The sequence below is a fragment of the Mus musculus genome, chromosome 6, assembly GCF_000001635.26.
Source record: "Mus musculus strain C57BL/6J chromosome 6, GRCm38.p6 C57BL/6J".
Taxonomy (NCBI): Eukaryota; Metazoa; Chordata; class Mammalia; order Rodentia; family Muridae; genus Mus; species Mus musculus.
The window spans coordinates 65,623,396-65,648,569 of NC_000072.6; the positions used below are offsets into that span (position 1 = coordinate 65,623,396).

The 25,174-nt window shown below is 38.6% G+C and overlaps 1 protein-coding gene across 1 annotated transcript in view; it reads left to right on the forward strand.

Moving 5' to 3' along the window:
* The window catches only part of Tnip3 (TNFAIP3 interacting protein 3), a 43,643-nt gene extending 32,998 nt beyond the window's left edge, over window positions 1–10,645 (forward strand). The window contains exon 8 of the mRNA NM_001001495.2: window positions 7,682–10,645. Within this exon, the coding sequence (NP_001001495.2) occupies window positions 7,682–7,713 (32 nt within the window). The 3' untranslated portion in view covers window positions 7,714–10,645. The remainder of the gene's footprint in view (window positions 1–7,681) is intronic.
* The last annotated feature ends 14,529 nt before the right edge of the window (window positions 10,646–25,174 follow it).

Here is a 25,174-nt window from a genome sequence, read left to right on the forward strand (position 1 = left end):
GGTGGTTTCAGAGAACAGAAACATTCTTCATAGTGGTTTAACATCAGAGTGTTGGCAAGGTGACAATTCCTTAAGATCTCTGTAAGGGAGGTTCTTTTCTTTCCTCTTTCAATTTGGCGCAGTTCCAGGAATTCTGAATATTAATACCCTTTCTCATCATTGTAACAAAATATCTAACAAAAAGCAACATGAAAGGGTTTGTTTTGGCTTAGTGTTTGATCCACATGGCAGGAGACATGTGGTCTCCTGAAAGAGGTGAATGCTGGGGTTCCACACACTCTCGGTTTTATTCAGTCCAGAACCCTAGCTCATGGGATGGCCCTGCCCACATTGAGATAGATCTTCCTAGCTCAGTTATACCTTTCTGGACACACGATCACAGACATGCCCAAGGGATTGCCTCTTAGGTGAAGAAATATAATCAAGTAAACGCCAGAACAGCCATCGCGACCAAAACTTCTGTTTCCACCTTCACTTCACCTGACCATCTTCCTCTGTGTTCACAGTCAAATTCCCTCTTATGTTAGAGATATTGGTTCTATGGACTAAGAGGTCACCCTGAGGAGTGCTGCCTTTTCTACACCCAGCCACATAATCAAGGAGTCCTCTATATTTCCAGAACTTGTTACACATATTTTCAAGCTTTGGGAATTAAACATATCTTCTCAAGAAGATTGTACAATTAAACCCATAACACTGACTGCATGGTAAACACTATTTTAGGTGCTTTGTATATACATACACTACATTATCGAAGCTTCATAGTAAGCCTAAGTAGGCGCTATTATTGGCCATGTTTTATAAATATGAAAATTGAGGCATAGCTGGTTACTGACTAGCACAGCAAATCACATTTTAAGACTGCCAAGAACATAAACAGTCCTGAGCTACATCGTAGGTAAAATAAAATAGAATTAAACATGAATGCTTTTTGCTCAAGTAACTTATAATGATCTTATTCTGAAAGCCAGAATATGTAATTTTAAGTTTCTATGTTTTTCATAACTGCAATTATATTTCATCATTACAGATAATGCTTATAAAAGTAAAAGACTAGCTTATTTGGATACTTTCTGTTCCTGTCAGTATGCAAAAACAAAAGTGCTACTGTAAATAACAAGGCTTATTTTGAGTTATAGGAAACAGGATGTTTACAATTATATTTAGTATAATATCCAAAACAAATTATTATAAAGTTTTCCTTATTGAATACACTTTTCATTATTCTACTAGTAATTAATAAGCAAAATTGCTTATTTAATGCAGCAATTTTGCTAAAGAAATAATAAAGTATACATATATATAAGGATATGCATATACTTTACATATATATATATATTTATATACATAAAGTGATAAATATATTAGTATTATAACATTGATTTGTGCTGGGCAGTGGTGGCACACGCCTTTAATCCCAGAACTTGGGAGGCAGAGGCAGACAGATTTCTGAGTTCAAGTCCAGCCTGGTCTACAGAGTGAGTTCCAGGACAGCCAGGGCTACTCAGAGAAACCCTGTCTCAAAAAAACAAAAAAACAAAAAACAAACAAACAAAAAAAAAACCATTGATTTATAAGTGAATGTTAAATACTTTCATTAACAAATATACATATATCCAGTAGATAATTTGTGTGTGTGTGTGTGTGTGTGTATATATATATATATGTATATATACATATATGAATCATTCATATATATATGAATGATTGAATATGATAACTAGGTGAATAGATAATGGAGAAATGATTGATGATAGATGGATAGATGGATGAATAGGTGATAGAATGGGTTGATAGATACTATATGATAGATGATAGATATATGGATAAATTATGGAATATATATAGATGGTAGATAGATGTCAGATGGATTGACAGATGGTGGATTGATGGATAGTAGATGGGTAGATAGATGATACATACAGATAGATGAAAGATAGATCTTAGATAGAAAGATAAATAATTTATATGGAGGTGATATATAGATGATAATATATAGATGATAGATATTAAAAAGATATATAGATAAAGAGGGGCAGGTGACAGATATGTTGACAGATAAGTATACAGACAGACAGAAAAACAGATAGATTAAGCTAGATAGCTAGATGATAGGTAGTAGATGACAGATATGATGATACATACTTGGTAGATGACTAATAATAGATACTAGATAAGAAATAGATTATATGGACAGACAACATAGACAGAGATATGATGATTATGATGATAATAGTTGATAAGTGATAGTTGATAATAGATTGAGAAATGATAGATAATATATAGATAGTAAATAGATGATAGATTATATAAACATACATATAAGCATACATAAATATACAAACAGCATACAGATAGATGAGAGATGGATGAATAAGTATGGTATATAATCAGTTACTTAAATAGTAAAATTTTATATTTGTTTAAATAGCAACTAAATAATTTTAAGATGGAAAACAAACTGTATATTATTGCATCTCAAATGCAAACAAGGTTAGTTGCATAGCTATTAGAAAAATTCTGCCTTCCCCTCAAATTTCCATTCTGCTATAGATTATTTAATGGCCACAACTCTTTCAAAAGCAAGACAACAAAGACATTAGCTCTACCTATCTCATAAAAGCACTGGCCAAATGACAAGTGGGCTATTTAAAGCCACCTATAGACAGGAACTATTGGTGCTTAGTCCTAACTCCTCTTGGTTACATCAGTAAATTATACTTCAGGGTTAAATATATTTATCTCAATAGTTTTCTCAATGTAGAGAAAACTTCTAGTTCTTGTTTCTCCATTATTATGATTTAGTTTAATGAGTAGTGGGTCATATCACATGGTCACATGCATCTTGTTTCTTGTTAAAGCATGTGTAACATTCCGGTATCTTGTTTCTGAGGGAGTGTGCAATGGCTCTCTTCATTGTCACAGCACTTCTTTAGATGGACTTTCTATAACGGTTACACTTTTTGAAACGTATTTTTAAAATCTTTTTTAAATTAGAATATAGTTAAATTGTTTTCATCCTCTTTACCTCCCTTAAATTCTTCCCATGTATTCCCTCACTCTCAAGTTCATGGCCTATATTTTTAGTATATGTGTGTGTTTATATATATAATAGCAATTTATAAATATTTAAGTATATTTATAATATACTAGAAATATATATGTATTCCTAAATATATTTAAACTATAAATATATCTTAATATATGTGAATACATGTGAATATATATTCCTAAATATGTAATTATAAACTGCTCAGTCTATTTAATATTACTTGTTTATATGAGTTTTCAGGACTGACCACTTGGTATTGGATAACAAACTGGGGTTATTTAAAAAGCTATTTCCCCCACTCTCAATATACTTTTCTTGCCTATAGTTCTATGTCTAGAGTTGCTGGGTGGTGAGCTTTTCCCTTCCATTGTAGCACACTCACTGCTGTCATCTTTGTTCAGCACATTTTTAAGCAAGCATTTGATGAGACTTTATGTGTCTCATTTATGACATTTCTAGGGGACACAGTTCACAGCAAATGCCCTGTTCCTCTGGCTCTTCTAGTCCTTTTAGCCTTTCTTCTAATAGGATCACTAAACCTTAGATATAGATGTTGGGGTGGGTATTACATTATCCCTTGTTCTCTTCATTTTGATTGGTTGTGGTTTTCTGGAATAGTCATCTTCTGTTGCAAAGAGATGCTTCATTAAATAGAGAAAATTAACATTTTCTTTCTGGTTTTCATTTGTATTAACCAAGGTGTTAGTTTTCCAGGTCTTAGGTATTCCAAGTTCAGGATATTAAATATAAATATTCAATATATTTTTCTGGTATTATCATGAGAGATTTTCTTTTTTTTCATTTTTTATTAGATATTTTCTTTATTTACATTTTAAATTTTATCTCCTTTCCTCATCTCCCCTCCAAACCCCCCCCATCCCATCCTCCCTCCCCCTGCCCACTAACCCACCCACTCCCACTTCCCTGTCCTGACATTCCCCTACACTGGAGCATGGAGCTTTCACAAGGACAAGGACCTCTCCTTTCATTGATGTCCCACAAGACCATTCTTTGCTACATATGCGGCTGAAGCCTTGCTTCTCTCCTTGTGTACTCTTTGGTTGGTGGTTTGGTCCCTGGGAGCTTAGGGGGTACTGGTCGGTTCATATTGTTGTTCCTCCTATGGGACTGCAAACCCCTTCAGCTCCTTGGGTCCTTTCTCTAGCTCCTCCATTGGGGACCCTGTGCTCAGTCCAAGGGGTGACTATGAGCCTCCACTTCTGTATTTGTCAGACACTGGCAGAGCCTCTCAGGAAACAGCAATATCAGGCTCCTGTCAGCAAGCACCCACTGGTATCCACAATAGTGTGTGCATTTGGTAACTCCTTTTGTATCACTGGATGGACTTTCCTTCGGTTTCTTCTCCACACTTTCTCTGTGTCTCCTCCCATGGGTATTTTGTCCCCCCTTCTAAGAAGGACCAAAGTATCCACACTGTGGTCTTCCTTGTTCTTGAGCTTCAAGTTGTCTGTGAATTGTATCTTAGGTATTCTGAACTTCTGGGCTAATATCCACTTATCAGTGAGTGCGTACCATATGTGTTCTTTTGTGATTGGGTTACCTCACTCAGGATGATATTTTCTGGTTCCATCAATTTGCCTAAGAACTTCATGAATTCATCGTTTTTAATAGCTGAGTAGTACTCCATTGTGTAAAAGTACCACATTTTCTGTATCCATTCCTCTGTTGAGGGACATCTGGGTTCTTTCCAGCTTCTGGCTATTATAAATAAGGCTGCTATGAACATAGTGGAGCATGTATCCTTATTACATGTTGGAGCATCTTCTGGTTATATGCCCAGGGGTGAGATAGCTGGTCCTCATGTGTACTAGGTCCAATTTTTTTTTTTTTTTTTTGAGGAACCACCAAACTGATTTCCAGAGTGGTTGTACCAGCTTGCAATCCCACCAGCAATGGGGGAGTGTTCCGCTTTCTCCACATCCTCACCAGTATCTGCTGTCACCTGACTTTTTTAAAAAATTAGATATTTTCTTTATATATATTTCAAATGCTATCCTAAAAGTTCCCTATACCCTCCCCCCACCATGCTCCCCTACCCACCCACTCCCGCTTTTTGGCCCTGGCATTCCCCTGTACTGGGGCATATAAAGTTTGCAATACGAAGGGTCCTCTCTTCTCAGTGATGGCCAACAAGACCATCTTCTGCTACATATGCAGCTAGAGACATGAGCTCTGGGGGTACTGGTTAGTTCATATTGTTGTTCCACCTATAGGGTTGCAGACCCCTTCAGCTTCTTGGGTACTTTCTCTAGCTCCTCCATTGGGGGCCCTGTGTTCCATCCTGTAGATGACTGTGAGCATCCACTTCTGTATTTGCCAGGCACTGGCATAGCCTCATATGAGACAGCTATACCAGGGTCCCTTCAGCAAAAGCTTGCTGGCATATGCAATAGTGTCTGGGTTTGGTGGCTGATTATGGGATGGGCCACTCTGGAAGTCAGTCTGGAGGTTCCTCAGAAAATTGGACATGATACTACCAGAAGATCCAGCAATACCTCTCCTGGGCATATACCCAGAAGAAGTTCCAACTGGTAATAAGAACACATGCTCCACTATATTCATAGCAGCCTTATTTATAATAGCCAGAAGCTGGAAAGAACCCAAGATGTCCCTCAACAGAAGAATGGATACAGAAAATGTGGTACATTTACACAATGGAGTACTATTCAGCTATTAAAAACAATGAATTTATGAAATTCTTGGACAAATGGATGTATCTGGAGGATATCATCCTTAGTGAGGTAACCCAATCACAAAAGAAGTCATTAGATATGCACTCACTGATAAGTGGATATTAGTCCAGAAACATAAAACACCCAAGATACAATTTGCAAAACACAAGAAAATCAAGAAGAGGGAAGACCAATGGGTGGATACTTCATTCCTCCTTAGAATAGGGAACAAAATACCCATGAAAGGAGTTACAGAGACAAAGTTTGGAGCTAAGGCAAAAGTGTGGACTGTCCTGAGTTTTTGGTCTTAGCCAGTTTGACTGGTGTAAGGTCGAATCTCAGGGTTGTTTTGATTTCCATTTCACTGAAGACTAAGGATGTTGAACATTTCTTTAGGGGCTTCTCAGCCTTTCTATATTCCTCAGTTGAGAATTCTTTAGCTCTGTACCCCATTTTAAATAGGGTTATTTGGTTCTCTGGAGTCTAACTTCTTGAGTTCTTTGTATATATTGGATATTAGCCCTCTCTAGGATGTAGGGTTGGTAAAGATCTTTTCCCAATCTGTAGGTTGCAGTTTTGTCCTATTGACAGTGTCCTTTGCCTTACAGAAGCGTTGCAATTTTATGAGGACCCATTTGTCAATTCTTGATCTTAGAGCATAAGCTATTGGTGTTCTATTCAGGAAAATTTCCCCTGTGCCCATGTGCTCAAGGCTCTTTCCCACTTTCTCTTCTATTCGTTTCATTGTATCTGGTTTTGTGTGGAGTTCCTTGATCCACTTGGACTTGAGCTTTGTTCAAGGAGATAAGAATGAATCGATTTGCATTCTTCTACATGCTGTCAGTTGAACCAGCACCATTTGTTGAAAATTCTGTCTTTTTTCCACTGGATGGTTTTAGCTCCTTTGTCAAAGATCAAGTGACCATAGGTGTGTGGGTCTTCAATTCTATTCCATTGATCTACCTGCCTGTCACTGTACCAATACCATGCAGGTTTTTATCACGGATTGCTCTGCAGTACAGCTTGAGGTCAGGGATGGTGATTTCGCCCAAAGTTCTTTTATTGTTGAGAATAGTTTTTGCTATCTGGGTTTTTTTTTCCTCAAATGAGTTTGCAAATTGCTCTTTCTCATTAATTCTTTAATGAAGAATTGATTTGGAATTTTGCTGAAGATTACACTGAATCTGTAAATTGCTTTTGGGACATTTTCTTTAATGACATATTTTATACCTGATTTCTGTTGCTATGTGTAAGCTTCTGGCTCTGTCTTCTTTGTCATGCTTGCTTATGGTGTTCTATCCAAAGCCTATAAAAATATGTCAAAACTTTCATCTTAGGCTTCAAACTGCACTAACAAATCTTAAGAATTCATGTTATTTTTCTTTTGCTTTACAATACAGCTAGTATCATTTTATCCTTTTGGGTTTTTTTTTTGTTTTGTTTTGTTTTGTTTTGTTTTTTTTCCAGACAGGATATTGCTATGTAGTGCCAGCTAGTCTAAAACTGGTCCTGCTCCTACCTACCTTAGCATCTCCAGTGCTAGATTATAGACACTTATATAGCATTTAACCATTAACTTTTGTATTTACTTGGCAAGTGCTCTTTCTTTGAGGGTTGAGGTGAGCCTGACTGATAACAGTAAAAATGACTTACTTTTACAAGCAAACGCCCAAGCCATCGGAATGCCTGTAAGAATGAGAATTCCAAGTAGAATATTTCTCCCCATTCATATCTAAAATTCTCCCACAAGTGATTACCCCCAGTGGTAAGCATATGGTGGCACTTGAAACAATGACAATTTTTCACCTTTGAAAGCATGTGAGGAATTCATGATTAGAACTCCATTTTGCCAACTCAGAAATGTACAGTATTTATCCATGAGCCAGAAGAGAAAGGAAATTTTAAAAAGTTTAATCTGAATCATTTTCTTTCATAGGTTTCTCCTCAGAAAGGAAAACCGACCTGTAGCATTACGTTAGCAGAGAAGAGCAGAGGGTTGTGAGCTCTCAGCTGTGACCGCTTTGCTGCTTCAGGACATCTGTGAACGTTCTCCTTCGAGATCTGCTCCCAGTTACCTTCTCTGTGACCCTCATAGGGGAAACCTCATAGTGGTCTCAGTCAGGACCACTGGGACCCAGTAGAACTCTACAGACAAATCGGGCTTCTCTTCTCAAATGACACAGGACATGATTACATGCTCCTCCTCACAGCTCTCCTCAACTAACTACTGATGGCTTTGGGAAGATGCCTCCAGGATGGAGATGACTCCAGCTCTGGTGCTGTGACATTATATACTTTTGAGAATGTACAGTTCTTAAGCCAGGCACAGTGGTGCCTCTTATAATTCCATGAGAAGTTGCTGCAGGAAGATTGTAATGATTTCAAGGCCAGCCTGGGTTGCAACACAAATACCACATAAGCCAATTCTGCATCTCAAAAAATTAGTAATACACCGTGTAGTCCCTGGAAGAAAACTTTTTTCTATAATGGCTAAGTTAATTCTTCAGTGGTTTGACAGTTGGACTAGGTGACAAGTTCATTATTATTGAACTGAAACTACATGAATTTTAATAGACAATCAAAAGACCTACACACTCCCCTGACTAAAAAGAGTGAGTCAAACTAAATAAAATGACAAACATGAAATTGCCCTTCCAGTGGATCATTTTATGCTTGTCAGAAGTTATGAGCCTCTTTCATCTTTTGGTAACATACATAATGAAAAGGAACTGTCCTGACAGGATGGTGACGGCCACCTTCTGTCTATATGTAGTCAGCCAGAATTGCCAAAAACAGCCTTTGAGGTTCTGTGTTTTTGCCAGCCTGTGAATTTGAGCAATGGTTGAAGAAATTTGACTATGACATTTTGAACTTACTAACATAAAAATAACACATCTATACATTTTATTGCAGTTGAATTGCAAAGTAACCTAACAGATTTCTTAAAAAGCCAGCAGTTTTAAAAGCATTAAGTTCATCTTCTGTAAGATTTTGCTCATGTCAACTTGAGTTTCTGTTTGTAAGGATGAATGTTCCTGACAAGAGTGCGAGAACTGCACATATCTAACACTTCTAGATGAACCTAAATAGAACCAATAACATCCAGCAAACATGTGCAAATAAAACTACCGGATCTATCTATCTTCGCTTCCATAATTATGCAGCTTGTCTAACTCAAACTATTTTTGTTTTAATTTGTGGGTACACACTGCATAATGAGAAGGTAAAAAAGTCCCAGGAAACTGAACATTTCCCCTTCAGTCTTTATCTATGGTGTAACTTAACCCTTAAGAGAAGCAGAATGACCCTGCGACATTTGCTCCCAAGTCCTTTGTTTATGCAGCTATTTATCGGAAAGATAAGTCATCCTTGGCTATCACTTTAAGTCAGAAAAACAACTGTCAGCTCTAGGAAGACATTCTACATATTGGAATTTTCAGTTTCTTCAGATTGCTAACAAAATCATTGTAATGTCTGTTACTCCTGCTAAATTAAGTTTATGAAACAAGATGTGCTTATAGAATTTTTTAAAATGTACACTCTTCCCAGGCCAGTAGCTAATGTCTGCAGCAAAAATACATGGTTTGTCTATTCAAACTGCCCCTATTCTATTAACAAGGTGCCAAACACTGGAAGAATGCATAAATGTTAACCTAGGTGGAGAATAGTTAAAAAGGACTAATATCATTTTTCATCCCAGACTCTTTTTTATTTTTTCATTCAGACTCTGTTACCAGAGAGATTTCAACCCCTCATTCTTATGTCCTTTTCCCCATAACATGTCTGGAGACATCTCTGCCCGGAATCATAATAAGGTTCAGACTCTCCTCTGTGGGTCTGTTTTATTTTTGACACAGAGTTTGTGGGCATTAGTGAGCAATAGCTGTATGGCTTTCAAAGGAACAGAGGTCATGATGCCTGTCTGAGGAAGGAAACTTAAAAGCAGGCATACTTCAAGAGTCTGGATGATCATGGAGAATTTGATCTTTGACTTGAAGATATCACATGAAGAGAAACATGTGTTCACTTTGTTTTGGTTGTTACATAAGTTTAGAAGGAAACTGCAGGTCTGGTAACATCCAGGGCATAGGTCAGCCATGCCTCCTCCTCGATGGCTTTATTTTGCTTCATTGGTTTTAGGCTTTATTTTCTATTTTGTACTGTGTTCACTGAGCTCTGATACCAGAAAAAAAGAAAAAAGAAGAAAAAAAGGAAAGACAAAGAAAAAATATATAATTATGTTTTTGTGATGGCTGATTGATCTGAAACTTACAGAGGCTCGGGTATCTTTCCTGAGACAACCTCAGAGGGGGAAGCCCAGGTGTGTGGATGCCACAGCTCTGCTTTCTAGTCTACACCAGAAAGTTATGCTCTCTGTGTTGATGCATTTGGTTTTCATTAATTCTATCATAGGATCATAGTTCTGAAAAAAAATATTTAGAAAAAATACTACATTATACAGAATTATTAAGTTATATCCTGAGTTAAAAGAAATGTCTTATTTAGATGATGTGAGGAAAGAAATGTGCACAAAGTGTATGAGATACCCCAAGAATGGGTATGTTGTTGCTTTTGACTTCAAACATTTTTATCAGAGGTCTGTCGTAGTACAATCAGATATAAAATATATATCGTAGGTAATAGAAATGGCAGTGAAACAGTCACTCCAGCTGTCATGACTTACATAACCTCTTAATTCTTTTAAATGACTGCCCTCTTGCACTGCACGTGGGTAGATCCACATTTGGAAAGGACAGGGCAGTTACCAGCCCAAAATCTCCCCAACTTAAGGGTCTCATTGTTACTTTTCTGTCTATTTGTTTTTGTCATTTCTCTCCTATCTTGCTGAAATCCTCATGGTTAGAGTCTCTAGATTCTGTAGCATTAAAAGTGCAGCTGCTACACCGAGTCTTCTTTCTCGACGCAACTGCTCATGTCCCATTCACATAGTTCAGATCGTTTCTTATGCCTGTGTTTCTTTCATTGTGTTCATTTTCCCATTTTCTGCCCCAAGACAGGAAGCTACTATGAAGAATACAGTATTAAGTTTACTTCTCTGTTGCTATGATAAAGCGCTAACCAAAGCAAACTGAAGAAGAAAGGGGTTTATTAAATTTATAGGTAATAGTTCATTCAGGGAAGGAGAGCAGGATCTCCAAACAAAAACCTAGATGCAGAAACTGAAGTAGGGAACATAAAGAAACACTGCCTACTGCCTTGCTCCCCATGGTTTGCTCAGTTTGCTTTCTTATATAATCCAAGACCATCCAATCATTTGTAGCACTTTTCAGAGTGGGCTGTGCCCTTCCACAACCAGTAATCAAGAAAACTTCCCAAATCCGTGCCCACAAGCCAATCTGATGGAGGCATTCTCTGAATTGAGGTTCTTTCTCCCCAGGTGACTCCAGTTTGTGTCAAATTGGCAAAAACTAAACCACCATAGACAGTTACACTTCCTGTCTTTGTGATCTCATAGGAGAGGAACTATTTGTCATCATGCACCCACACACTCCATACATCACACACTCCCACCTATAGACATGAATATACATATATATGTATATATATATACACATATATAAATATGTATATATATATATTCATATGTGTATATATGAATTGAAAAATAATAAAAGCAAAATTCTAGGCCTTTAGGCCCAGGCTTGGGAATGTGACCTCTGTGACTCAATGCTCTGTATGCTAATCACAAAACAGATAGCGACATTCCTCAACCCACCCTCTTCTGGGGTCCAAGGACTGTTCATTCAAAGAAAGTCAGCCTAACCCACCCTGACCATTGCTGGAACCCACTATACAAATGTGCTATTTTTAGGGGCTCTTAGAAACTGTCTTGAGAAATAACCCGCACAATTACCAGGTATTCCTTGTGACCCTTGTGACTCTTGTGACTTTGCACTTCCTTGTGACTCTTAATTGGTATCTTTGTTATTTTCCAACAACGTCCTCCCCACCTCCTTGAGTTGTGGTATCTTCCTTTAAATAATCCCTTACCCAGCTACTCGGGGTGCCACGGTCCTCTACCCCTGCATGGTGTATGACCATGGGCCTGAGAGTGTTCTTAATTTAAAAGTCCTCTTGCAGTTTGCAGCAAGACCATTTCTCGTGAGTGATTTGGGGTGTTGCCTCTCCTGAGTCAGAACGTTGGGGAGTCCTCACATTGTGGGTCTTTCATTTGGTGCGTTGGCCAGGAAATGCGACCACCCCTCACACCCGAGAACTGACTTGGAGGTAGGGTGATCTCCTTTTGTGTGTGTGCCAGCCAGTGTCTCTGTTTTAAGAGTCTGTTTTCTGAAACGAACATGAGAACATGTGCTTGTTGTGTTGGGTTGTTTGTGTCTCGTCTTATGTTTCTGAAGCATGGCGCAGTCTGAGTTTGGATCCACCTGAGTTTAGATACTGATCAGCCTGAGTTTTGGATTCTGATCTGTCTGAGTTTATACTGATCAGCCTGAGTTTGGATCTGCCTGAGTTTGGTTTCTCTGGTTCTGGTCATCTAGGTGGAAGCTGAGGATGGTGTTTGTACACAATGTGGTTTTCTGAAACTCGCGAGGTTTGTATTTGCAGCTATCCTTGCCGTAAGGACTGGAGTACTGTGGTTGGCAGATGTGCTAGGAGGCCCACAGGCTGCAACCCTGGAAGGCGTTCCATGGGTAGAAGGGGGTTGGCATGGAATCCGACCCCATCAGGAAGGAGGTCGATGTGGAATCTGACCCCCGTCAGGATGTACTAGTGTCTTGGTCTTTGTTTCGTTTCTGTTTTTTTGTGATTTTTGTTATGGGATAGGCAGTATCAATTGGCCTTTGGAGCCCTGCACCTGTAGTTAGGAGTCTAGTGTGGCTGGAGAAGCCCTGCTAGGAGCTGATTGTAAACGCTGCTCTTAAAGAGACCAGCAGCTTCTCAAGTTCTATGGTAAGGTAACTGATGGCTGTCTTTCCTACAAAAATCTCTGTGCTTGTGATTATTAGATTCATCGGGTGACAAGGTGCTCCTCTCTGGAAATTACAGCTAGAAAAATTAAGAATTTTGTTTGGTTTAAATAAGCAAATGTATACGGCCATTTCATTTTTGTTTCTGAATAGTTCCAAAGATATAAATATGTTTTATATGTCTTGGTTATAGATTATTGGCTCATAAGTTATTGGTTATGATTAAAAATTTGTAACATTGGTAGCAAAAAGTTGGATTAAAACTCGTAACTCTGGGTTAGAGTAATTTAGAACTACAACATGTGGCATGAGCCAACCCATGGAAACAGGTCTCTAAAGATATGCCTGAATTGGGTAATATTCTATATAATTCTTACCCTAGAAACCAGACTTATAAAAGATAGGATTTAGGGCAGTGTCTTTTTGAGGTATTGGCGGCTACACCTTCTTGCGTTTGTGTGCAGGAACAGGCAGCCAAACTTTGTAACAAATAATATTTTTGGTGTTGATTTTTAAAGAAAATAGATTGTTTACACTGTTAAAATTGGGTTTTGCTTCCCAAAATTGTGGTTGTATTCTCGTGTAACAAGAGAAATTGAAGGCTTCTCCTGAATCAGAGCCAACAGCTAAATCTATCGTCTCCTCAAAAATCTATGAAGCCTCCTGAGTGGCCTAGTCCACTACCTCCCCCTTATCCATAGCCTCAACCCCAGCTGCTGGGGGAACCCCGAACCCCTCGGGGCAACGAGAGACAGACCACTGTGGGTACATGGAGCCTCAGAGTGCAGAGTCCGGGGACTCTGGTGGACCTGCCCAAACTTCAAACCCTTCAGTACTGGTCATTTTCCTCTGCTGATCTTTATAACTGGAAAACTAACCACCCCCTTTCTCAGAGGATCCCCAATACCTCACAGGGTTGGTGGAGTTCCTTATGTTCTCTCATCAGCCTACTTGGGATAATTGTCAACAACTGTTGCAGATGCTCTTCACAACCAAAGAGCGAGAGAAAATTCTGTTAGAGGCTAGAAAAATAGCCTGGGAGCCAACAGGCAGCCTACACAGCTACAAAATGAGATCAACATGGGATTCCCTTTAACTCGCCCCCAAGTTGGGACTGCAACATGGCCGAAGGTAGGGAGAGCTTGAAAATCTATCACCAGGCTCTGGTCTCCAAGGTAACTCAAGACGGGCCCACTAATTTGGCTAAGGTAAGAGGTAATGCAGGGGCCGAGCGAACCACCCTCAGTGTTCCTTGAAAGGCTTATGGAAGCCTTCAGGCGTTTCACTCCCTTTGATCTTACCTCAGAAGCCCAGAAGGCCTCAGTGGCCCTGGCCTTCATAAGGCAGTTGGCCCCCGATATCAGAAAGAAACTTCAGAGATTAGAAGGTGTATTACAGAAGGGAGACAGTTACACGATCTAGTGAAAGAGGCAGAGAAAGCTTATTACGAGAGAGAGAGAGAGAGAGAGAGAGAGAGAGAGAGAGAGAGAGAGAGAGAGAGAGAGGTGGGAGGCAGAAGAAAGAGAAGACAGGAGGGATCATAGACAAGAGAGAAATTTGACTAAAATTTTGGCCCCAGTGATAGGAGAGAGAGAAAAAAAGACAGGACCTAGAAACCTGGTCAACAGAAGACAGAGCCTCAGCTAAAAAGGCTCAGCTGTGTCAGACTGAAGTTACTTATTTGGGATACACCCTTCAAGATGGGAAGCAGTGGCTAAAGAAAGCCAGAAAAAAGACTGTAACTCAGATCCCCACCCCAATTACACTAAGGCAAGTAAGAGAATTCTTGGGCACCGCTGGCTTCTGCAGGCTCTGTATACCTGGGTTATATACCTGTATATCTTTGGTATTTTCCAACAAAGCCCTCCCTACCTCCTTGAATTGTGGTATCTTCCTTTAAATACCCACTTACCCAGCTACTCAGGGCACCAAGGTCCTCTACACCTGCGTGGTGTATGACCGTGGGCCAGAGAGCGCTCTTGAATTAAAAGTCCTCTTGCAGTTTGAAGCAAGACTGTTTCTCATGAGTGATTTGGGGTGTTGCCTCTCCTGAGTCAAACGTGGGGAGTCCTCACGTTGTGGGTCTTTCAGAATATATATATATATATATATATATATATATATATATATATATGCATGCACATATATGCATGCTCTTCATGCATAGCATGCATATATATATATATATGTATATATGTATATATATATATATATATATATATATATATATATATATATATATATGTATATATACCATACACACACACACACACACACACATACACACACTAGATGGTTATGAGCTAATATGCAGTTGCTGGGAACTGAACTCAGACTTCTGGAAGAGCAGCTAGTGCTCTTAACCTCTGAGCCATCTCTTCAGCCTATGTCTTCAGGATTTTTATCATGAAGGGAAGTAGCATTGTGGAAGGCTTTTTCTTCATCTAATGAGATGATCATGTGGTTTTTGTTTTTCAATCTGTTTATGTGGTAGCTTAACTTCATTGATTATTGATTGATTTACATATATTGAACTATCCCTTTGCCAAAGACCAGCCTTGGCTTGGCTTGGAGAGGGGTTCTGAGGAAGGGGTGTCTGGGAGCTGTAAAACACAGACTTGAGTCAAATTGTAGGTTACAAGCCTATATTCAGCTGGAGGCAGCTTTCCATTTTGTTCTCTCTCAAGTCAGGTTTCTCTGGAGATTTTCAGACAGCTTTCTGTGAGTCAGTTTGTTTGTTTTTTCAATTCTAAAAACCCTTTGGATAGCTCTTAGAGATCATAATCCCAGTCTTTTATTTACATATCAATTCAGTCTTTACCCCAGGTTCTCTTTTGATTATCACATGAATCATTGTCTCACATCCCCAGTCCCTTAACTCTTAAAAGGAGACCATAAGCACATTTTTTTTAACCTTGCAAAAGAATTCAGAGATGTGCCTGCCTTTGTTAAACATAAACAATAAGCTAGCTGGGTGGGACCCTGCCTGAAATTATCATTCCTACCACACATGGACCTGGAACTAAACTCCAGCTGACTCAGGTTGACCTTGAACTCAGAAAGCTGCCTGCTTTTGTACCACAAACAAAAATCTTAGCTGGGTGGAAACTTGTCTTGTGATCACTGCTCCCTAAATCTCTTTATCTCCTTCCTTAGTATCTTTCTGACAAGCTGACTCATAAGGCAGCACCCTCTATTCTTTTAGATTTGTGAAGCTCCTTATACAATTCATATTGCATTCTTATATTTTACATAATTGAAAATTATATATTTTTGAACTCCTGTTTTCAGAGTTCTTTCCCACAGCCTTAAGGTCTTAAAGGTCTCTCTATGTTTACTATTTTGCTGAGAAATAGAACAACTCTCAACTCCTGGACTCATGCTGATTCTAATTATAATTAGTTAACCTTGGCAGGGAAAATAGTCTCTGATAATCTTGGCTGGGAGAATATTCCCCATACACAAACAAGCCTTCTGCCCACAGCAACTATCAGCACTTATAGAGGCCCACACCCTTGTGGCTCTGTTCCAGGGGCAGGAACCATGTCACATGATTCTTGTCATAGCCAACCTGGACTTAGCATCCCTTTGTCTCTGGAATGAAGCCAAGTTAATCATCTTCTTGATGTGTTCTTAGATTTGGATTACAAGTATTTTATTAAGAATTTCTGCATCTTTGTTTTGATTGGATGCTGATGTATAATTTTCTTTTTTGGTTAGATCTTTATGTGGTTTTGTTATCATAGAAATAGTGGGTTTGTAAAAAGAATTAGGACACATTGCTTTATTTTCTATTTTGCAGAATCATTTGAGGAGAATTGACATTAACTCTTCTTTGATGGTCTGCTAGAGTTCTACACTGATTCTACCTAGCCCTGGACTTCTTTTGGTTGGGAGATTTGTAATTACTGCTTCTATTTTTCTAGGGGTCATAGCTCTGTGTAAATTGCTTATTTTGTCTTGATTTACCTTAATTAGGTTGTTTATATCAATAAATTCATCCATTTCTGTTTAGTTTTCCAGTTTGGTGGAATACAAATTTTTAAAGTATATCCTTTGGTTCTCTGAGTTTCCTTGTGTCTCTTGTAATGTTCCAGTTCATCTCTAATCTTATTAATCATAACTTCTCTCTGTGTCTTTAGGTTAATTTGGCTTAGAGTTATTGATTTTTTTTCAAAAAATTAACTGTTTGTTTCATTGTGTTTGTTGTTATTGTTTCATTAGTGTCAGTGCTAAATTTGGTTATTTCTTTTTGTCTACTCTGTTGGGTACTATTTATTCTTGTTTCTCTGGAGTTTTCATATCATTAAGTTACTAATATAATAGTTCTTCAGTCTTTTTGTTGTTGGCACTTAGTGTAAAGAACTTACCTTTAAAAATTACCTTCATTATGTCTTATAGGTTCAGGTATGTTGTATATTTACTCTTATTCAAGTCTAAAAAAATCTTTTAATTCCTTCTTGATTTTTTTGATCCAATTTTCATTTAGTTTCCATGAGTTTGTATACTTTTTAAATGTTTCTATTATTGTTGATATCAGCTGTAATCCATGGTTGTCAGAGAGAATACAGGGTATTATTTCAATTTTCTTATATTTGTCGTAATATATGCTCTATATTGGAGAAAGAACCATGAGATGCTAAAAAGAAAGTATATTCTTTAGTGTTTTCATGAAATATTCTGTAGATATCAGCCAGGTCCATGTGATTTATGACATCATTTAGCTCTAGCATTTTTCTGTTTAGTTTTTGTTTGGAGGATCTGTCTATTGGCAAGAGTAGTGCACTGACAGCAACCAATCAGTGTGTGATTTTTAGCTACAGTAGTTTGCTCTTATGAACTTGGGTACTCTTGTGTTTGGTTCATAAATGTTTAGAATTATATCTTCTTTGTGATTTTTTTCCTTTAATGAGTATATTGTATCCTTCCTATCTCCTTTGATTACTTTTATTTGAAGTCTATTTTTCAGATATTAAAGTAACTATATTTGGTTCTTAGGTCTATTTGCTTGGAATATCTTTTTCCACAATTTTAAATCAAGATGATAGTGAGATGTGTTTCATGGATGCAGCAGAAAGATAGATTTTGTTTTCTAACCCAGTATTTTACTCTCTGTGTTTTTGCTTGGGTAATTGAGACTATTAACATTGAGAGTTATTAGTAAACAGTGCTTTCTTTTATTATTATTATTCCTGTTATTAGTTGCTCTGATGTGGGTATTTTCTCCTTCTTTTGATTTATTGTTTTTGAATTATTTATTCTTTGTGTCTCTATTGGTCTAGTTAATTTCTTTAGACTAAACTTTTCCTTCTAAGGCATGTATAGAGCTTGATTTGTAAGTAGAAATTGCTTAAATTTGTTTTTATTGTTGAACATTTTCTTTTTCTGTTAATCTTGATTGTTAAGTTTACTGGGTATTGTGTGCTGGCATCTCTGGTCCCTCAGAGCTAGTAGAACAGTTGTCCAGGCTCTTCTGACTTTCAGAGTTCCCATTTAAAAGTCAAGAGTTATTCTAGTAGTCCCGCCTTTATATGTGACTTGGTCTTTTTCCATTGTAGCTTTTAGGTTTCTGTTTTCGTTTGGTTTGGTTTGGTTTGTCTTGTTTGTCATTGTTGTTGTTGTTCATGTTCATACATTTAATGCTTTCATTATTATGTGTGGGGGGAAATTTTTTTCTGGTCTTGTCTGTTTGATGTTATATATGGTTCTTGTACCTTGATACGTACCTGTTTCTTTATATTGGGGAATTTTTATTCTATGATTCTGTTAAAAATATTTTCTGTGCCTTTGATATGTGTTTCTCCTCATTCCTCTATCTCTGTTAGTTATAGGTTTGGATTTTTCATAACACACCAGATTTCCTGTATGTTTTATGCCTGGACTTTTTTTAGGTTTAACATTTTCAGTGAGCTAACCACTTCTATCTTGTCTTCAATTCCTGAAATTCTCTCTACCACTTCTGTTGATCTGTTGTTGAGGTATTTGTTTCATATCCTGAGTTTTTTACTTCAGTTTTATTTCAATTTGCATTTCTTTAGTGATTCTATTTCTATGTTCATGTCTTAAAACATTTTTATTATTTCATTACACTGTATTTTAATAGTCTTCATTGAGGCATTTTTCTATATCCTCTTTAAGGATTTCATATTCATAATTGTTACTTTTAATACCTTATCTTATAGTTCAGCTAAATTCCATTTCTAAGGCTCTATTTACTTACTGGCTTCTAGAGGTGGCATATTTTCTTTCCTAGTTATGTTTGTGTTTTTCTTTGGGACCAAGGCATGTGGAGGTGTTCATTGGTATCAATTTCTGTTTTTGTCTTTCTTGGACTATTGTCCCATTCTTTGGTTGTTGTTGAAAACTCTGGATTCTAGGCAAATATGATGGCTCTGGGGTCTCTGGTAAAGTGTGAATGTGCTTACACTGTTAGGTGAATGACATAAAGGAATAGAAATGGTGTAGGAGAAAAGGCTGAGAGGGGCAGTTGAAGAAAGCTGGGAGGAAGGAGGCCCTCTGGATCTGTGCCAAGAGGTTGAGTTCATGGAAAGTGGGAGGAGGGGATCCCCTAGGCAGGCTGCAGCAGGACTGAAAGTGAGTCTGAAGAGACTAGAACAGAAGACAGGAAGGGAAATAAAAACTGATTACCAGCATTCTATCCCAATCTGGACACTGGAGGTCCTGGACAGAAAGTTTGTTAAAGGAATGGAGATGGACCAGACAGGAAGGCTGAGTAGAGTAGAAAAAAAGACCTTTGCGGACCTTGGATCCACACCATGAGACTGAGTCAGGTTTTATTTTCAAAGATCTTTCTTTTTATTTCTTTATTTTTATTCTTTACAGTATCTTATCTATACAAAATATTACTTCTTGTACCTCAGTATTTTGAAATCTTTTCATCTTTTGAATTGCATTTTCTTATTAATGATGATGGTTATAGGTGATTAGGTTGGTGTGGACTTAGAAAAAAGCTTGGTACTAGTACACTGGTGGTGAGAAGTAGACTAACTGGGCATGGTTCTGTAACTTTTAAGACTCGATGCTTTTTCTATGAAAAGAAGCATACAGTTATACCAAGACTAATGAGACATTTTAAGGACTCTAAGACAAATTTAAATCAATAACCTTGACAATCAGTTTTGCATTTGACAGTTGAAATGTATTTAAAATCACACAAGAAATACATTGAAAGTTTGAACAAAATACTACCCAACAAAACCACTAGGATGCCATAAATAAATTGTCATTAACTCTGTGAACTTTACATACTGAGGTTAAGGAGATACATTGCAGTACAGAGGCCAAATATGTATCAAGATTTTTATTTGGAAAATTTGAAGAACTGATGACGTTTTACTGTTGATAACTAAGATTTTGCGAAGTCAGTTGTCCTGCTTTATTACACTTAACAAAATCCTTAAGGAATGCTTTCAAGGCCACAGACACTAAGGGATTTCAAAAATGAGCTGCCACTCTCATCAATGTCTGTGTTACTTCTGGTCATGAGACCCTCAGCCTGCTGTAATCTTGTCTCTAGGTTCAGTTTTTCTGGTACTGAAGCGTTTCCAAGATGGTATATGCTCTAAAAGTAAGAATCAAATGTCTTGTCTCTAAGATGTTTTAAGACTCCCTTCTTGAGAATGTTCCTATAATCAGGACTATTCCTGTTTGAATCTGACCTTCTCCCTGAGCTGAACTACAAGAACCAATGTGTGTACCCTCTAAAGGCAAAGTAAACAGGAAACTAACCACTGGGACCAGCTGATCCTTCACATTTGGAAAGCGCAGCTGCTAAGAACTCAAAGTGGTCTAACTCACAGTTTGGGCATAAAAGAATTCTAGTCAATCTTTCTTCATCAGATTATCTGTGGCTACCTAGATTGGCCTGATATGCAGAATAAACAATGGCACCATTAAAATCCTGATATCCTGGAGGAGGCCTAATTGAAGTCTCTTTGTGTGTGTACAGTCAAATAATGCTCTGCACTGGCCTTAGCCTTTTGCATTTATATGGGCACATTCAAGACATTCACACCACATGAACATAGCATATAACTGCAAGGGGAACAAACAGATTTCTTTTTTTCTCCCAGTGAGAGCCATACTAAAAGGTGCTGCAGAGGCCATGTCACATTGATCTGGGCTAGGCTTTATTATACCATCTGGCTCCTTTTCTAGGGATATCCTTAACTAACCCATCAGGGCCTTCTCCCCTATACATCCGTCCACGTGAAAACAACAAAGGGAGTCAATTGTGCTGGTTCTCTGTGTGAGCCCCCATACCAGGCTTGTTAGCAGACGCCTCCCTCACCCAGCCAGCCTAGCCTCCCTTTCTCAGTCAGGAGTCTTCATTTAAGTCCCTTTTAATGAGAGGAGCTGAGCGCTAACTCAATAGTTCCAACCTTCCTCTTAAAGAAACTTGAAGGGTGAACTCCACCCTCCCAGCACAGCTACTTCCAACAGCATTCCTAATAAGATTCTGCAATGTTTCCTATGGTATTTATGCAGTGCCTACACAGTTTTATTTTCAGAACCACTGTTCTCCTTTTCAGAATAGCTGTGTTATAAGAAACTTATTCCATTTGAAGTAGGACCCATCACTTACTGCTTTCCCAAAATAGCTTGTGGATTTATGTTATTGTGACAACCTATGAGTAATATAGAATGTTCAAATCAGAGATCATTCTGAGACAAATCAGAGGAGAGACATATCAGAAACCCCTTCAGCTAACTAGCTTATTGTACTAAGTCCTGGGCTGACTATTACTTCATTGGGTAAAACTTATTTACTGAAGAGGTATGTTTGGCAGTCAAAACGGGAGGAACAGCTGTAGGAGTTCTGTTTCCATTGAACTCAGTGATTCATTTGGAACTACATAAGCCATTTAACCAAGAGGTGTTTAAATAAAGCATAGCCCAGGGTAGCTTGCTGACTTGTGGTGCTGATTCTTTTGATTTGAAAAGAATCCATATGGCTCTCAGACGAGTTGTGACATCACCAGGAAGTCTATTCTTCCTGTTCCTTTTGTCCTTGTCCTTGTCCTTTGTCCTTGTCTTATTTTTTTTTCTTCAAATATAAAGTGTTTTGTCCAAAGATTGTGCAGGCAAATTTCACAGTGATTTGTTTATGTTGGGGCACATGAAGGTCTTCAAACTCACCATCAAGAATCTTGCCATTATTTAATAGACGAACGAAGCCAGTCCATATTTCCAACAAGTCTTTCCTTTATTTGGCATAGCCTAGTCAGTCTTACCTAACACTACAGTCAGATATCTGCCTCTGCAAGACAAGACTTAAATGCTGCTGCAGCTAACCCGTTTTGCACCGGACATCTTTGGTGAGTGGTCTGGGCAAAGTTGTCTATCTCAGAAGCAGAGAGGTCCACACATTAACTCAGTGACTTCATCACAAGCTGTAACGTTGCCATTTCAGTAATGGCTTCATCATTGTAGTGAAGCACAACATTATAGTTTACAAATGCTAGTCTCAAAATGATCACCAGCAGTAGCAAACCCACCTAGGGCCTTTCTAGAATTACAAACTCTTAGGCCACAGCACAGAATTTGGATTACAAACTCAGTTCGAGCAGTTTAGCAACACGTTTTGACAATGTCTCTCTGTGATGGTTACTTTAATGCCAACTTTGCCCAAAGTAGAATTACTTGAGTAAGGAGCCTCACATGAACTGTTCCAATTACTTTAATGGATGTGGAAAGAGCCCCTGCCCCCAAGTGTGGCAACACCATTTGGTAGCAGTCCAGATAAAAATGGTTATGGCAGCAGGAAGGTTATGTGCCTTCTCCCCATTGCCCTTCCCTCTTGGCTGCTTGGACTTTTTTCCTACTGTTGATTTGAACAGATTTACCTTGTTGTTGCTGCTAATTCCTTTGTTCTTAACAGAACCACTGTTTCAGACTCCCATCATTGACTAAGGCCAGTGGCTCTGCAGGAACCTCTCAGTTTTTCAGTTTCAGATCAGGACAACTGAGGCACTCCCCACCCCCACCCCGTCCCCACCCCTGAGACAGGTGAGCTCTATTTTAAGAAGCCTCTCTGGTGAGCTACTATTTTAATGTAAGTTTATTTAATAAATTCTGTTAGTATATATTCCTCCTATCAGTTCTGTTTCTCTGGAGAACCCTGACTAGTCAAACCTTCATGGACACATTTAGCAGAGCAGAGCTTACCTGTGCTTGGTTAAGCTTATCCTTAACCAAGGAACTATTCACTAAGACATCTCCCACTTCCCATAACTCACAGTTTTAAAAAATGCACAGTAACCAGACAGCACAGGAGACATAAATAATCTTCTCTTAAAACCTTTATTGTTAGTAGAAACATGTTGATTTTTAATATTATCTTGTTCACAGTCAAATCCATTTCATCATGTTAATCATAATCTTGTTTCTGGAAAGGGAGGGCTGCTGAAAGGAGGCAGTCACGAAGCAGGAAGGCCATGCTGTGTATGGCAGGCATCGTTCCTCAAGTGCCTCTCAACTTAAAACCTGTGTGTGTTTTAAACATTTAGTCATAAGAATCTTCACCTGTGAGATTTTTTTTCCTTCTGCATCACTAAGCTAAAGTACTTCTTTGAATGGAATCTCGAATGGCAGAGATTCCACAGCCTCTCTAACTGGTTTTGTTCTCACAGTGGTTTTTGCTCTTTTTATATCCTCCAGTCACCTTGACTGAGCCTTTAGGACCTGTATGATCTTCAGTCTGTCCTCTAATTTATGCCTCTTTGTCTTTTTCTGCCATCTATTTAATATCTAATTACATCACTTCTCTTCTGTTTGGCACCATCCTCTAGATTCAGAGTCTAGAAGAACAGAAAGAGATTCAAGAAGAGCATTATGAAAGGGATTCACTGGAATGGCTGATATGAGTGTCTGCAGGCTAGAGAAGCTGAGACACCAATTACTGCTCAGTCCATGAAGCTGGATGTCAAGGATCGAAACCCAGTGAATGCCTGGAAGATTCCTGGGTAGCTACTACTCTTTATGTTAGAATGTCCAAGGTACTAGGTGGTGGCAAAAGTCTGCAGAGATGGAAGTGGGAGCCACAAGAGGAGGGATAGATAACCTCACTCATCAGGAATCAAAAGACAGGCCTGACAGGAAGCACTGTCCTTTTCTCAGATCTCTTTGTGATCTAGAGCACTTAGAGGAAGACACTGTTATCTCAAATAAAAATTCTCCTTAGCTAATCCTTTCTGTAAATGTCTCAACAGATCTTGGTGACTCCAGATCCTGTTAGGTAGACAACCAAGATAAGTCATCACATCTCCCTTGTGATGGAAAACATTAGCAAAGGTTCTCTCTGTGGGAAAGAGTCAACACATCAGGGACAGTTTGCTTTTAACATACTGAGCCATCTCTGACTCTGTGTCATTGTCATCTTTGCATATCCTGTCCAGCCTCTGGTATAATCCATGCATTTGTCCAAAATATTAGAAGTGGATGCTCTTGGCCAGATTTATAATAAGATGACACAACCCAAAGGACAGGCAGTTTTACATAGACAGTGTCACCTACCTACACCTCTGGATGGATACTATACAGAAAGGTAGGTGGCCCCTCCTTAGGGAGGTTTAACTTGTGTCTGGCTGAGTATGAGGTGGGCTGACCTGAAAGCCCAATTCTCATGCCACAGCCCATCCCAGTGCCTTTTCTCACGCCAGGCTCTCTTGCAAGCGGATCTACCGTGCTTTCTGCTGTATCCAAAGCTATGTTGCTTCAATCACCATTCTTGGTCCAACTGTACTGTGAGCTAGAGACACATTAATACAAAAGCTCTGAAACTCTGCTATTGACCTGACTCAGGAAGTAGCAGTCTGTAACCACATCCTGCAGAGGACTGTGCTGGCTGCAAGAGGTGCTTCGGGTATATGACATGTCCTCAGTAAATATCCATGACTGAATAAATAAGTGAATTCCTCCTTCAAAGAAACCCTGCTTGATTATGCTTTTCCTTTGAACAGTCCCTTCACTTCATGTTCGTCTTCAACCCTTAACTCTGTTCACAGGGTTCTGGACTACTGCGTGATGAGATTTAACCACTGTGTATCATCTTTAGCTTGTCTTGCTCTTTCGGTGTCATTCACATGGAAGGAAGCAAAGAAGGAAGATTCAGAAACAAACAAAAAGGCAAAGGAGAGCCCCCTGCTTGTCAGCTCAAAAGTCCAGGCTAAGAAAGTATCTGTGATTCTTTTCCTGAAATAGGTGCTGCTCCGTATTCCTTGATCACAAGTAAACCAGCATAGTACGGCACAAAAGAAGAGATAAAAACTGATGATCATCTCAGCACACACAGAAAATGCCAGGCAGGTTCAACATCCAAAAGATCACAGGAAATATTGCTTTCACTGGGGTGGCTGAAGCCATGCCCGGTCCAAAGTGAGGCTTCTAAAAAGTGAGGGTTCTACAAAGTGAGGGCTCTAGGAAGCAAGGTTCCCACAAGGCTTGCTTCTGTTCATGGCATA